Here is a 14357-nt window from a genome sequence, read left to right on the forward strand (position 1 = left end):
AGTGTAACAAATGCTCAAGCAATGACAATCCTTGGTTCGTATGCAAGCTTGGGTGGTTCCATGACGCTTTTAGAAGATATTGAAAGATTCTAGAACATTCTAAAACATAGCTGATATCATCACTTATATCGTCGTTGATGTCAACATGCCATGTGTTAGTATGTATGTCTATGCAAGCTAGGACAACCTCTGGTTTCACAAAGTTTCTAGAAGATTCTAGAACCTTCATGGAACGAGAGGCTATCCTAGCTTGTATATGAACCAAGGGCTATCCTTGCTTGAGCATCCATTACATAAAGCAACACCTTTTTTAAAAACTGCATAATGGTAGCTTACTAGGAGTAATTATTTCTTTCAAGAATAGACTATATCCCGTAACCATTTGTATTACATGCCCTTACAAGCAATGCTATGACAAAGCATCACATGTATCCTTCTATGGGGATTTAAACCCTTAAAATACTCATCATTCAAGTATACCACCTCCATAGAGACATTGCAACATTATTAATCCACATTATGCCCTATTAGTAGCCCACATAGTGATTGGACATTATTAGCAATAACTTTTCATTAGGCCGTGTAAGTAGCTTAGAGCAACTTTTTGAGGCTCCAATAATCAATATCCCTTACCCCATTTGATTTGGTTCAAATAATAAAAATTTGTCATTATTTCTAAGAACTAGGTGAAATCTCAATTGATATTTTTTTAATCATTCTTTTAAAAAGTGTGAACTATTATTTTTCTACAAACCTTTGAGTAAAAGTTCCTCAATGTGCATGGTGTGATTCTATGGATGTCACATAATATTAGAGTAGAACAATTGCTCTTTGAAATCTCAATCATTATAATTTGGGGTGCCAATGAGGCTATCCAAATATCGACAACATAATACAAGGATACACTATTGCACATAAGAGCATTGCAATTTTTTTAAATTATATATATATATATATATATATATATAGAGAGAGAGAGAGAGAGAGACCTTTTTCTTTGAATTTCTAAAAATAAGCTATTCTTTCTCAAAAAGCAAGAGATCCACACTTTTCAAGGCTAAGTGGACCACTTAATTAAAGTTAAACATTAGGTATTTTTTTTAGGACTTGTATCATCTTGTCACCACAAGCTATTTGTATAAGCATATGCCCTATAAATCTGCCCTTTAAGATTTATCATGTGTGCTCTATATCCTTATCCCTACTAGATTTATAGGATGCTATTGAAGCAAACATACATCCCTAGTAGACACTGCAACCCTCATGCCATTGGAATTGAAAAGAATGCTAACGTATTTCAAGAGCCAAGAAATAGTACCCCAAACTCCAAAAACTTGAAAGGTGTTCCGAAATCCATGTTGAGCAAATCCTCTAGTAGAATCTTAATTTGGATATAGTCAAGTATTGAGAATATTAATTTATTAAGTTGAAGGCTGAATATCTCCAAAAAAGATGTTGAAGAGCCATGCTTCTAAGTGAATACTAAATGTAAGTGCAAGTCTAGCTCTTCAAGGAAAAGTGCAACCTAATATTCATTTTAGCATTGACTAGCAAGTGAAACCTAGCTCTATCCATTGCTCACCCTTCTCTAGTTTCAAGCTTTATTTCATGGCTAATGTGAAATTAAGCACAACTACAAAAAAGACAATTATCCTTAATGAAAATGGCAAAAACTCATCAAAATATAGACCCCTATTCACAAAAAACATATAGCCACCATGCAAATTGCTACTAATGGTAAATGTAAACTTGGAAAAACCTATGATCGTAAATTGAGGAAACATTGTTGCAATCCCACTTGTGGTGAATTGTTAATTGTCGATCACTACTTGTTCCCAATTTTGAGGCCTCCCTACTCTAGCTAAAACTATGGATTCATATAAATTTCTACATCTCTTAATCAATGCAAGACAAAGATATATGTCATAGGTGGAAATATTGCGGCAAGCTACAAGTAAGACTAATAACAATGTAAGGAGTCTTAGGAACCTAGACTAACCCTATCAACTAACCGACTCTCTAAATTAACGCATGCATAACCCTGTGCAAATCTTCAATAGTGATCACATCTCAAACTAATAAAGATCTTGACAAACATAAAGCTTTGTTTTTGTAGGGATGACAAAAACAACATATCAAGGAAACAATGATTATCAATCACGAGAAGAGCTCGGGGAGGAAGGCAAGGTGAGACAGTAGCTGAGGATGAGGCCCGCTAGCAAATAGCCTCGATAGCCCCCTACTAGAATGTCAAGCAACCAGTGCATGCCTAGCAACTGGCACGAGCCTGGCTCCGTCATCGGGCCTTCCGTACACCATCGTCGCACTTATGCACACATTATCCTTTTTTTCTTTTTTCTTTGTGTGTGTGTGTGAGAGAGAGAGAACCCTTTTCTTTAATCTTCTAAAAACAAACTCTTCTTTCTTGAAAAGCAAGATATCCACACATTTCAAGGCTAAGTGGATTGAAGTTAATAATGGGTAAATTTTTTGGGACGTGCACCACCTTGTCACCACACCATTCTGTAAGCATATGCCCTAAAGGGCAATGCTAACAAAGCATGTTAGGAGAAGAATAGGAATAGAAGCCTAGAAAGCTTTTTATAAAGTTGGATGGAGCTTCACCACCAATTGAATCCACAAATTAGGTTAAGGAAAGATTAGGAACAGAAGTCCAAGTAACTGCTTAAAGTCACATGCTTCACCATCAACTAAATTATACACAGCACAAGATGACATGCCATCACAATTCATCCATACACATCCTACCCACATACATAAACTGATTCACATGCACAGAGCACAAAATACATGCCATGACTGCTGCTCACATCCATGCTCCCAATGGTGTTATCTGATGGTCAACTCACCCATTTTTTGTAGCAAATCATTACTGACACCTTCAGTGATCTTTTCAGGATCAAGATTAGCTTGTACTCGAATGGTTTCAAGCTCAGGTGACCACCACTGATGCAAGCCATGGGCTTTAACAAGCTTTCCAGAAGTCTGCTTCACAACATGAAGATGAGCACAAGGTATGAGATGAAAGGCCTTACACTCTCCAAATAAGTAGTGCTGGATGGTTCCTCGCAGAGAGATTGGAGCTGCAAGCTGAGCCAGAGTACCGGCACCAATCCTCCGCATGAAATCGCAGCTTGAGAAATAACCAATGTAGGATGAGCAAATTGGATCCTTGGGATTGACATAGAGATGAGGAAGCCAACAATTCAAAGCATGAAATGCACTAAAGACTTGTGCCCTGCTCTTGGAATCAAGGAGAAGGCCAGAAAGGGTGGCTGCAGAAGCCATGCGAAGAAGCTGCAGGGCGAGTTTCCATCTCTGGCTTTTGATACGCTCCAATGGAGGAGAGGGGTAAGGAGGATTGAAAAGGTGGGTTTCAATGCATGTCCCCTCTGAAGCCAATGTTTGACCAGCCAGCAAAGCAAGGGCAGCCCCCAAAGAATGGCCTGCTATGATGGTATTCTTGCAGCCCACCTGCTCAATAGGAAAGATATCATTTCAGAACCATAGTCAAGTAGTTAAAGAATCATAAACATCATATAACCTACCTCACCCCTGCCCCTTTTCTGTCCTCTCTCCTGTCATGCTTTTCAAATTCGTAAAGAGCAAATGGTTTGGTCATTTACACAAAGTTTTAGACGTTTTCCCACATGGGAAAAAGGGCTTTTTTCCCTTCCTTTTCCCCATGTAGTGTTCAATACACAAGCTTCTGCTCAGGATACACTGCATACCTAGCTAGGTGCAGTTGGGGGGAGGGGGCTGCCAACCCCCACCCCAGGCCAGCAGCCCCTGGCCTCCAACCATACCTGGCTAGGTATGCAGTCCCTCCCTTACAGAAGCTCATGATGTTGTCATAATTCACATGTGGGGATTATAGTGGAAATTTGTCTAAAACTTCTTTTGTTCAACCCTTAAATTTTGAGAGAGAACTTGGTGCACCTGTTGTACTACGGCTCTGATGGACTGCAGTGCAATGTTGTAACGAGCTGTGGTATGAAGCTGCTGTAAGAGAAGGTACATATTAGCAACTAGATCACCTGGCATAGATTCACCTTGAGACAACATTGTCCCTCTGAATGCAACCACAAGGACGGTTTCTGCTTCCTTTTCTTGTTCATCTTCTTCTGTTTGCACTTCTTCTGTATCCTGCTTTTCAGGGTCTTCATAGACATTATTCTCTATCTTTTTGAATACCATGCCTATTATCTGCTCACTCTCATCTCCATGTATGAATGTCACAGGCTCATAACCAAGCTGACTCCACCACATCGATGCCTGTGCACTCGTCCCATACTTTGCAAGCTGCCTATCCTTCTCTGCTACATACACTGCCTGCACAAGTGCAGCAAGCAAGGCTTGTTTTTCCTCACCCTCCGAGCTGATGCAAAGAAAAAATTGTTTTATGTCAGTTCGACTCAGCCCATTGTTGACAATTTCAGGAATTGTGAAGTTCAAAGCCCTTATTTGAAGCCACAAATACACATCCACAGCCTAGGCCGCTACACTGCATGTAAGTTCTCTTTGAAGCCACACAAATACAAACAAGTATACAAAGTGCACCTGACAGAGGGAGCTGTTCTCAAAAAAAGTTGGAGTACACAAAACAACTGTTGTCAAAAAAGGTTCCCCTTTAGGTGATGGTTCTCAACCAAAGTTGGATTATTCAAAAAAACTATCTTCATAAAGGATCCACTCTAGCTAACAGATTATGGCAATCTCTGTTTCGCATTCAGATTATAATATCAGCAGAACTCACTCAAGTTGTCCACTCTTTGCCCTGTTTATTCCACCAAATCCCACCTCATCGAACCCCACAAAGCTACCCCTCTCATGTGCATTCAAAATTACCCTTTTAATTGAAGGTCTCTCAATGTATGTTTTTCCTCCTTGAATTCAACCACCCCTACTGTTTAAATGCATCCCTTATGTGTCTGTATGTCAATTAAATTAAAAGCATCTCATCACCTAAGTTGCATGATAGGGTACATTAATAAAAAGTGACTACCCCAAGATTGAACCTTGAGTGGTGTTATTGTGGAGCTGACCACTGTACGCTTCAACTCTTGCTGAGATGTGACCTTCAATAAAGATATCAAACCCTTTTCAGTATTAAGTACTGTTAGTTCCTGTTGAGTAAATGAAGAACACTAGGTCAATCCTTTAGCAAAAGCAACTGAGCCAGATCCACTAAGGGCTTATCTCTGGATTCTCACTGTGACAAAGTCACCCCAGAATCAAAGGTTCTAGAAGTAGGCCCATCATCCAATTTGTCTAGAGACAGGTTACAACTAATCACCTGTGATCTTTTAGTTATAGAGCCTCAGCTGTATCAAAGTCAGGACACTCCACTGAGTAACACTATTAATGGTTCAACTAAGTTCGCTAGTTGTGTCATAAGCATAGAGATAAGAGCCCATCATTAGAAGTGCATTGCACAGCAGCAGGACCAATCAGACATCTAGTATTATCTCTGTCCCAATAAAACTAGAAAGCAACAAAATACAGTAACATGGGACGGCCATTTCTAGCTTCCCATCCCAGTCCTGTCCCCATGTTAGAGCCCCTCTCATGATGACAGGGGATGGCAATTACTGTTCCCTTCCCAATCCCCAAAATCTGTCCCATGATATTTTTTAAGCAAGATGCTACTCAGATTAACAGGTACCACTACAGACAAACCCCATCATGCTTAGCAGATAATACAGACATCTCCAGGCTAACAACGCAGACGTAGTATATTGTAGCAGTAGAACCTCCAAATTTTGTGCATTTCTGATCAGCAGGAAATGAAACAGCTCACTGCAAGATAGAACTTTCTTTTACTGTCTGTGGCAACAGCCATCTTCATGTGGGAAGCATGAGAAGAAGCAGCACTAAAACATTTCTAAAATGCACCATACGAGTTGTCTACTGGTAGTCTGGTTGCACACTGTCTTTTGCAGGAAAGACCGTCTGTAGACGCACCTCATCATTTAAGGTCCTGTACAAATTTGTCAAGGAACATGGAAAGCCATCTACAGGAGGTCCAGCATGCATGAGTGCCTTTCTGCTGTCCTGATGTAAGCTTAGTCAAACTGCTTTAGAGTTGGAAACCTCCTTGCTCAGATAAGCAAAGTTAGACCAGAAGTGTGATTGTGAATTAGTTGACTCCACCACAAGTCGACCCAAGTATTATATAGATTTAAGCAGATAAAGCTCAACTAGGTGGAGCCCCTAGCAATCCAAAAAACAAGACTCAACTAGTCCCATTGCAACAGAATGCATGTGCTTCCAATTTCAATTTGCCAGTACAACTTTCTTGGATCCTTGACTTATGCAATCAAGTCACTCCTTACAGTTAGGCCCTTCATGTCTTCATCAGAATAGTATTTTCTTTGCATTCAGCAAGTGTCTAATGCTTGGCAGCCCGGGATTTGAGCTCTTCAAACCAATACCGGCAAGTTCTATCTCCTTCTCTTCCTGCCATGGCAGTCTGAATCAGATCTACAGTGGCTCAGAGATGATAACTGTTGTTTCCATCCTTGCCTTAGACAAGAAGTTTAATGAGCCCTTGAAATAGAAAACAGTGTTGTGACATATTAAGCACTGTTGAAACATCCTTGACATCAGCTGGCGTATCTGGTTGAACTCTACACAAGGGTGGCACTGCCATAGCTTGGCAGGCTTGGGACAATCTGGACCTTGAGCTCAAGGGTTGCTTTAGATAGAGTCCTTGAGCTTTAGATAGAGTCGATGATAACATACCTCACTGCTTCCACAGTTTGAATTTACTATGGTTTGGATCTATTAAACGTCTTTTATTCCCTGAGAAGCTGGTTTGGCAAAGCACCGACAGGTCAGATTTTCAACAGCAGCTCAAAATCTTTGAAGTAGCATAGACAGGCCAGATGTTCTAAAGAAGGCCCAGTTACAAGCAAATCTGAACCTGAGAATTTTCTTGTTTGTTCCTGATAGCAGCTATCTTTTTGGTTGCAACAATGGGTTGGGTTCCAGAAAACAGCTCTTCGAGAGTTAAAAAGCAAATGCCATGCTACCTTGTGATGTTGCCAGGCTGACCAAGTTAAGTGACGAAATTAATCACCCCCCACCACACAATTATCGTGTCATCCTTTAAAACAATGCTACGATAGCATTTGATGCTTAAAGCAGCTATCACTAGAGATAGTGCATCAAGCAATTCTTTGACAGACTTTGATTACATTTGGCATTTGGTCTGACACCAATCAAAGGACATGAGTGCAAGAATCTGCCGATTAGCAGGGATACAAACTTGAACCTCCTTCTTGTCAAGTCCGACCCCCGACTAAAAAGAAGAATAGCCATTCCATTCGCTTTTGATGCCATATCCTCGCATGCAGATAAATTTTGCGAGAAGCAGTAGACCAATGCCCACCATCCTGATGGACAAAACTATTGCTTCTGATGAAGGATATGCTCAATTGCAGACAAATTTTGGGATAGGCTCCATCATCCTCCAACTAAGAAAGCAAGGATAACCATTTCACTTGCTTCTGATTCCCGACTAAAAACAACGACTTCATTTGCTTCTGATTCCAACATCCCCAACTGAAACCACGGACAACCATTCCATGTGGTTCTGATGCAACATCTCGCCATAGGGATACAAATTTGGGAAGAAGGAGGGCACTGTACTGAGCTATGTTAATCAGAGACTGCAAATTTGGGAACAAGGAAAGGACTAATCCCACCAATTTTCCATACAGAAAGCACTGTACTGAGCGATGTTAATCAGAGACTGCAAATTTGAGGAATTGGGAGGGAGGATTACCAGGCTGAGGGATGGAGCAGATGGGTCGGACCACTGAGATCGAAGACATCTCGTTCATCCAGTAGCGTTTGCGGATCGTCGACCTTCATTCTCTCTCTCTCTCTCTCTCTCTCTCAGAGAATCCCGAGGGTGATGAAATAGGCGTGCTCATAATACCATACCAGGAGCTTTGCCGTAATTGAATACCGAATACCGACCCCTGCCAACTCTCTTCACATGCCACACTTCCCAGACGGAGACAGCAGAATTTCCTTTTACTCTCCATCAATTTTAAATTTTGCAATTTCCCGAAAAAAAAATTTAAAAAGAATTTCCCATTTCACAAATTCACATCCTAAAGCAAACGGGGTCGTTCACACATGCAGCCAGGTTTAGGTCGTGGTATCGCGTCGTTCGGCTTATAGACGAATACACGAGCATACGCTTCCCCAATTCGCAATGGGTCGAGATTCCAAGGAAAATAGAAGTTTTGATATCGTGTGTGTTTTTTTTCCTAGTCCCTGTTCTATCCTGTTTGAAATTCAAAGTTGAACATTTGAAATTGTGAGTCGTCTATAAAATAGTTTAAACCAGATGAAGGGAACATATTTCATATTTAGTCCGTGGATTTTTAAAAAACTAGTTCTTTTCCCTAGAAGGCCTTAATGAGGCCTCTTGATTTGGTATTCGCATGGAGTGCATTGCTACTGTGAAATTTGCTAGCATAAGAACTTACATTGATTCATGACAACAATATCATTCTGTGATTAAATATGCTCTTATATCTTAATCTATATGTTCAAATAACTACATGATTTTTTAGAATGTTTTGTTTGAGTTTAGTTACTCAAGTTTTTGAAGCCAATCAAATTTCGTCACAAACTTATCCTATAGCTTGAGATATCGTGCTGATGAAAAGTACCTTGCAAAGTATACAACCAAAGAAAAAAAGTTACTTGGTTAAAATTTGAGATGTGAGTGATGGTATTCACATTTCACATATACTTTTGGTTAAGACTTATAACTTTTTAAAAGCATAGTAGTGATACAAGAAAATAGATAAACATGCTATACAAGCAGCATGTCAAAGAGCTCGTACAAGTCTCTTCGACGTTTTATAATTATGGGGGAATGTGCCATTCCCCCATCTTTCAAAAAATATATATACTTGTCTTTGATTTTCTTTACCTTCCTTTATGCAAGTTCTAACCTTCTGGAAGATCATACATATGGAGATTGTGGTTGTCCTTACTAAGGTGAAGCGTGCAATGATGAGACAAAACCAGATAAGCAAACTATATTAATTCTATGTACAATTATTATTATTATTATATTTAAATACAATTATACATTATGGATTATTTAATGATAAATAACTAAACTGTTAGTTTAACTTTAAACTAACTAACTAAATATAATAATGTATGTAATAACTAAATGTAACTATGCATCTAAAAGTAACTATGTACTTAAAACTCTACAAAATTTCCTGCTAATGAGGGCAATAACTACGTATGAAAAGTTAATTATGTAACTAAATCAAACTATGTGCCTAAAATTAGTTGATGGTTTTGTATATATTAGTTTATGTAAACTAATTCTACTAACTCTAACTACTTCTAACAACAAACACACCACACACACACATATTACTAATTATTAATGAACTAATGGCATCACAATTACTTATATTAATTAGATACTATTAGTAGTTACTAATAAACTAATTATCTAAGTTTAATTAATTGAACTAATGAGATCATAATTACTAATTAATTATTAATTACTAACTATTACTACTACTATTGAAGGACTAACTTAATAAATTATTACTTATTAATTATTAGTAATTAGTTACTAGTAATTGCTAACTATTACTACTATTACTAATAAACTAACTTACTAAATAACTAGCACTTACTCTAACTACATACGAACTACTAATTAGTAAAAAATGAGTACTACTAATTACTAACTATTACTACTAATGAACTAACTTGATAATATCACAATCATAACTATAATCTATAACTAATTGCAATCATAATTTATACTATAATCTATAATTATGATCATAACTAATGGATTAGGTGATCAATCTCAATTGCAACTAACTAATCTATAACTATAATTGTAACTAACGGATTAAGTTCTTAAAGGTTGACAGTGTAATCACTTTGAACTACATACACAAGCTGTTGAACATGAGATCTCTTGTAAGCTAACCAATCGCAATAGTTGTACAAGGGCTCATATTGAAACGATAGTCTAATCTACCTAAAGAAGCCCATGCTCCTCCATATGACATCTCTAAGCCTTCTAAGGTCTCTCCCCTTCATGGCATCTATCACCATGTCATTATGATGAGAATCATGTATTTGATTGGTCAAATATTAAAGCATAAGGTGAAGGGGCGAAAGATATTTGCACCTCACATTATGGTCGCTGCCACTTGAACTAAGCATCTTCATTAACTTGTGATTAGTCGATTGTAATTGGACCTTAGAATTAATGTCGCTAAGCACGCAGATGGGCATAAGAGTCGTGTTTGGAATTGAAGCATGCTCTAACTCCTTCTCCTTCTCCTCTTCTTCTTGGTGATGTAGTGTATTGGAAACGATGGATTGGTCCAATGGTGGATTGATGTAGTGTATTGGAAACGATGGATTGGTCCAATGGTGTATGTAATAACTAAATGTAACTATGCATCTAAAAGTAACTATGTACTTAAAACTCTACAAAATTTCCTGCTAATGAGGGCAATAACTACGTATGAAAAGTTAATTATGTAACTAAATCAAACTATGTGCCTAAAATTAGTTGATGGTTTTGTATATATTAGTTTATGTAAACTAATTCTACTAACTCTAACTACTTCTAACAACAAACACACCACACACACACATATTACTAATTATTAATGAACTAATGGCATCACAATTACTTATATTAATTAGATACTATTAGTAGTTACTAATAAACTAATTATCTAAGTTTAATTAATTGAACTAATGAGATCATAATTACTAATTAATTATTAATTACTAACTATTACTACTACTATTGAAGGACTAAATTAATAAATTATTACTTATTAATTATTAGTAATTAGTTACTAGTAATTGCTAACTATTACTACTATTACTAATAAACTAACTTACTAAATAACTAGCACTTACTCTAACTACATACGAACTACTAATTAGTAAAAAATGAGTACTACTAATTACTAACTATTACTACTAATGAACTAACTTGATAATATCACAATCATAACTATAATCTATAACTAATTGCAATCATAATTTATACTATAATCTATAATTATGATCATAACTAATGGATTAGGTGATCAATCTCAATTGCAACTAACTAATCGATAACTATAATTGTAACTAACGGATTAAGTTCTTAAAGGTTGACAGTGTAATCACTTTGAACTACATACACAAGCTGTTGAACATGAGATCTCTTGTAAGCTAACCAATCGCAATAGTTGTACAAGGGCTCATATTGAAACGATAGTCTAATCTACCTAAAGAAGCCCATGCTCCTCCATATGACATCTCTAAGCCTTCTAAGGTCTCTCCCCTTCATGGCATCTATCACCATGTCATTATGATGAGAATCATGTATTTGATTGGTCAAATATTAAAGCATAAGGTGAAGGGGCGAAAGATATTTGCACCTCACATTATGGTCGCTGCCACTTGAACTAAGCATCTTCATTAACTTGTGATTAGTCGATTGTAATTGGACCTTAGAATTAATGTCGCTAAGCACGCAGATGGGCATAAGAGTCGTGTTTGGAATTGAAGCATGCTCTAACTCCTTCTCCTTCTCCTCTTCTTCTTGGTGATGTAGTGTATTGGAAACGATGGATTGGTCCAATGGTGGATTGATGAAACATCCCAAATGATGAGTAAGAAGGGGATATTGACAAGCTCGAGGGGAGGCTGAAATGATGCATTAGATGATTAGCATCCAAGCTTTAAGGGAGAGTGGAAGGTTGCTGCCAAATAAAAAATAATACAAATATGTGAGAAAAATAGATTTTCCCCTTCTTAATCATTGCCAAAATGGTCTCCATGGCCAAAAAAGATCATTGCCATCTCCTGCTAACGCCTTGTCAAAGCGGCCCACACAATAAGTTCATTGACATATCTTGCTAGGTTTTGTTGTCCTAGCCATTATCCCACTCCCACCACCCATGACGGTGCACCAAGACAAACATGCCCTCGAGGTGTGGGTGACATGTAAGAGAGGCTTCCCTCGGAGTGTTAGAGGAACCCACCCTGAAAGGGAAGTGGAACCTAGGAGGAAGAAGTTTGGCAGTGAGAGCTATGGCGGATGGAGAGCAAGAGCCAAGAGAGAGAGAGACTCAAAAGTGGGAACTCCAACAACCAAAATGTGTGGCCGAGCCTTCCTTTATTCAAATTGTTACTAAAAGAATAAAGAATAAGTGACTGTGACGGGTGCCCGCCACCTACAGTGTGTAGTAGCGGGTATTGTCAGTGTAGTAATACACTGGCAGCTAGGCCGAGGCGCCTTTACCCCCAACAACCTCCCACTTAAAGGCGAATCTGCCCTAGTGAGAGAGAAAAAAGAAAAGATAGTACAACATGTACACATGTACAACAGGATGAGGAAAAATACATCATCTCATCCAATGCCCATCAATCTCCTGAGGAAGGCAAAGCGCTCGGTAGTAAGGCTCTTTATGAGCAAGTCTGCAAGATTCTGCTCAGTGAATCTTGACAAGGAATCTTGACAAGGTCAATAGACCTGTCCTCAACGACCTCGCGAATGAAGTGATACCTCACCTCAATATGTTTCGTCTTTGCATGGAAGACTGGATTCTTGGCCAACTGAATAGCACTCATAGAATCCGAATATAGTGTAGGCATAGCATTTGTCATACCAAGGTCTGCAATCAAATGGCCTAACCAGATAGCCTCCTTGCAAGCCTCTGTGGCTGCAATATATTTGGCCTTTGTAGTAGAAAGGGTTATACACTTCTGCGCCCTAGACATCCAAGAGATAGCCCCTCTAGCATAAGTGAACACATAGCCAGAAAGTGGACTTCCTACTATCTGCATGTCCTGCATAATCAGAGTCAGTGTACCCCACGATTGTTGTATCCTAGCTGCCATAACAAAGACACATATCTATTGTGCCCTTCAAGTACCTCATGATACCCTTCATGGCATCCCAATGTTTCTTGCCACATGTAGCCATACCGTCCAGATATTGCTTTTGCAGTTGGGGTTGTGGCACATGGCTATCATGGCATACATAAGACTGCCCATGGTTGATGCATAGGGAATCTTGGCCATCTCAGCCTTCTGCTCATTTTTCTACAGACAATCGGCCTGTGAAACCAAGGTAATGGATAGCCAATAGGCTTAACATCCTGCATGTGGAAGCGCTCAAGGACTTTATGAATGTACTCCCTCTGTGACAAATAGAGTAGTCCTTGAGATCTATCGCACATAATGCGCATACCAAGTATATGAGAGGCCTGTCCTAGATCTTTCATCTCAAGGATCTTCTTGAGCTGAGCCTTAAGAGCATCTAGCTCCTCATGAGTTGTCCTTGCTAAAAGCATGTCATCCACATAGAGTACCGAAACCAATAAAGAACCATCACGGGCTTTCTTCGTGTACAAGCACAACACGACAGATCCATAGCACTGCGGCTGTAGCCCTATGACTGCATGAATGCATCAAACTTATGGTACCATTCCCTAGGTACCTGCTTCAAGCCATATAGACTCTTCTTTAGCTTGCACACTAGGTGTTCCCTGCCAGGGTTTACAAAGCCCTTAGGCTGCTCCATGTAAATCTCATCATGCAAGTCCCCATGTAAAAAAGCCATCTTGATATCCATCTGGTACAAGTACAGGTCAAGCTGTGCAACCAAGGCCAAGACTAAGCGTAGGGTGGTCATCTTAACCACGGGAGAAAAGAATTCATCAAAGTCAACACCATGCTCCTACTTAAAACCCTTAGCAACCAATTGAGCCTTGTATGCCGGCTTGGGATGTCCAAGGGTACTTTTCAGCTTGTACATTCACTTGCATGGCAAAACCTTCTTACCTTGAGGCAAGGAAACCAAATCCCAAGTCCGATTCTTATGCAATGAGTCAAGCTCAAACTGCATAGCCCTCTCCCAAGAGTGATAACCACCCCTGTGCATAGCCTCATCATAAGTGAGAGGCTCTCCTACATATGTAACTAGTACATAATCCATAGAGGGCGCAAAACGGTCAGGAGGTCGTCTATCTCTAGTAGAACGCCTCAACCCAGGCTTTGCTTCCTGACCGACATCTTGTCTAACATCAGCATGTCTAGCATCTGGGCCATAAGCATCAGGTGATGCTGCATGCTGTGTAGTTGGCCGTGGAGCGGGCTGAACGGTAGCAGGTGGCTCCTCTTGAAAGATAACTCTGCGTACTTCAATCACTTTCTCAGGCTGCATATGCATCTTGTCCTCATGAAATATGACATCATGGCTGCGGATCACTTTCCGCGCATGCAGATCCCATAGATGGTAACCCATCTCTCCT

General features: G+C 39.2%; 1 protein-coding gene across 3 annotated transcripts; it reads right to left on the reverse strand.

The window, feature by feature from the left end:
* Positions 1 to 2448: 2448 nt before the first annotated feature.
* LOC148016042 (GDSL esterase/lipase At4g10955-like) lies at positions 2449 to 8023 on the reverse strand. Of its 3 annotated transcripts, none has more exons than XM_087664576.1 (3): positions 7811 to 8023; positions 3961 to 4353; positions 2449 to 3495 (listed from the first exon to the last, which is right to left on the reverse strand). In XM_087664576.1, the coding sequence occupies exons 2-3, from the start codon at positions 4288 to 4290 to the stop codon at positions 2851 to 2853; spliced, it is 975 nt and encodes a 324-aa protein (XP_087520702.1). In that variant the 5' UTR covers positions 4291 to 4353; positions 7811 to 8023; the 3' UTR covers positions 2449 to 2850. The 3 variants fall into 3 exon arrangements, with proteins under 3 accessions (XP_087520702.1, XP_087520700.1, XP_087520701.1); XM_087664574.1 differs by having other exon boundaries at positions 3961 to 4399; XM_087664575.1 differs by lacking the exon at positions 7811 to 8023 and adding an exon at positions 5986 to 6780.
* Positions 8024 to 14357: the final 6334 nt, after the last annotated feature.

This window comes from Lygodium microphyllum, chromosome 23 (assembly GCF_053477565.2).
Source record: "Lygodium microphyllum isolate KBCC chromosome 23, Lygodium_microphyllum_v1.1.10, whole genome shotgun sequence".
Lineage (NCBI taxonomy): Eukaryota > Viridiplantae > Streptophyta > Polypodiopsida > Schizaeales > Lygodiaceae > Lygodium > Lygodium microphyllum.

Bases quoted from the DNA above. Each gene is read 5' to 3' on its own strand.
- LOC148016042 (XM_087664574.1), bottom strand. From the start codon at position 7,899: ATGAAGGTCGACGATCCGCAAACGCTACTGGATGAACGAGATGTCTTC. The intron at 4,400-7,810 runs GTAATCCTCCCT...TCTTTGCATCAG, and splicing joins CTGCTCCATCCCTCAGCCTG to CTCGGAGGGTGAGGAAAAAC. The intron at 3,496-3,960 runs GTGCACCAAGTT...CCTATTGAGCAG, and splicing joins TCAGAGCCGTAGTACAACAG to GTGGGCTGCAAGAATACCAT.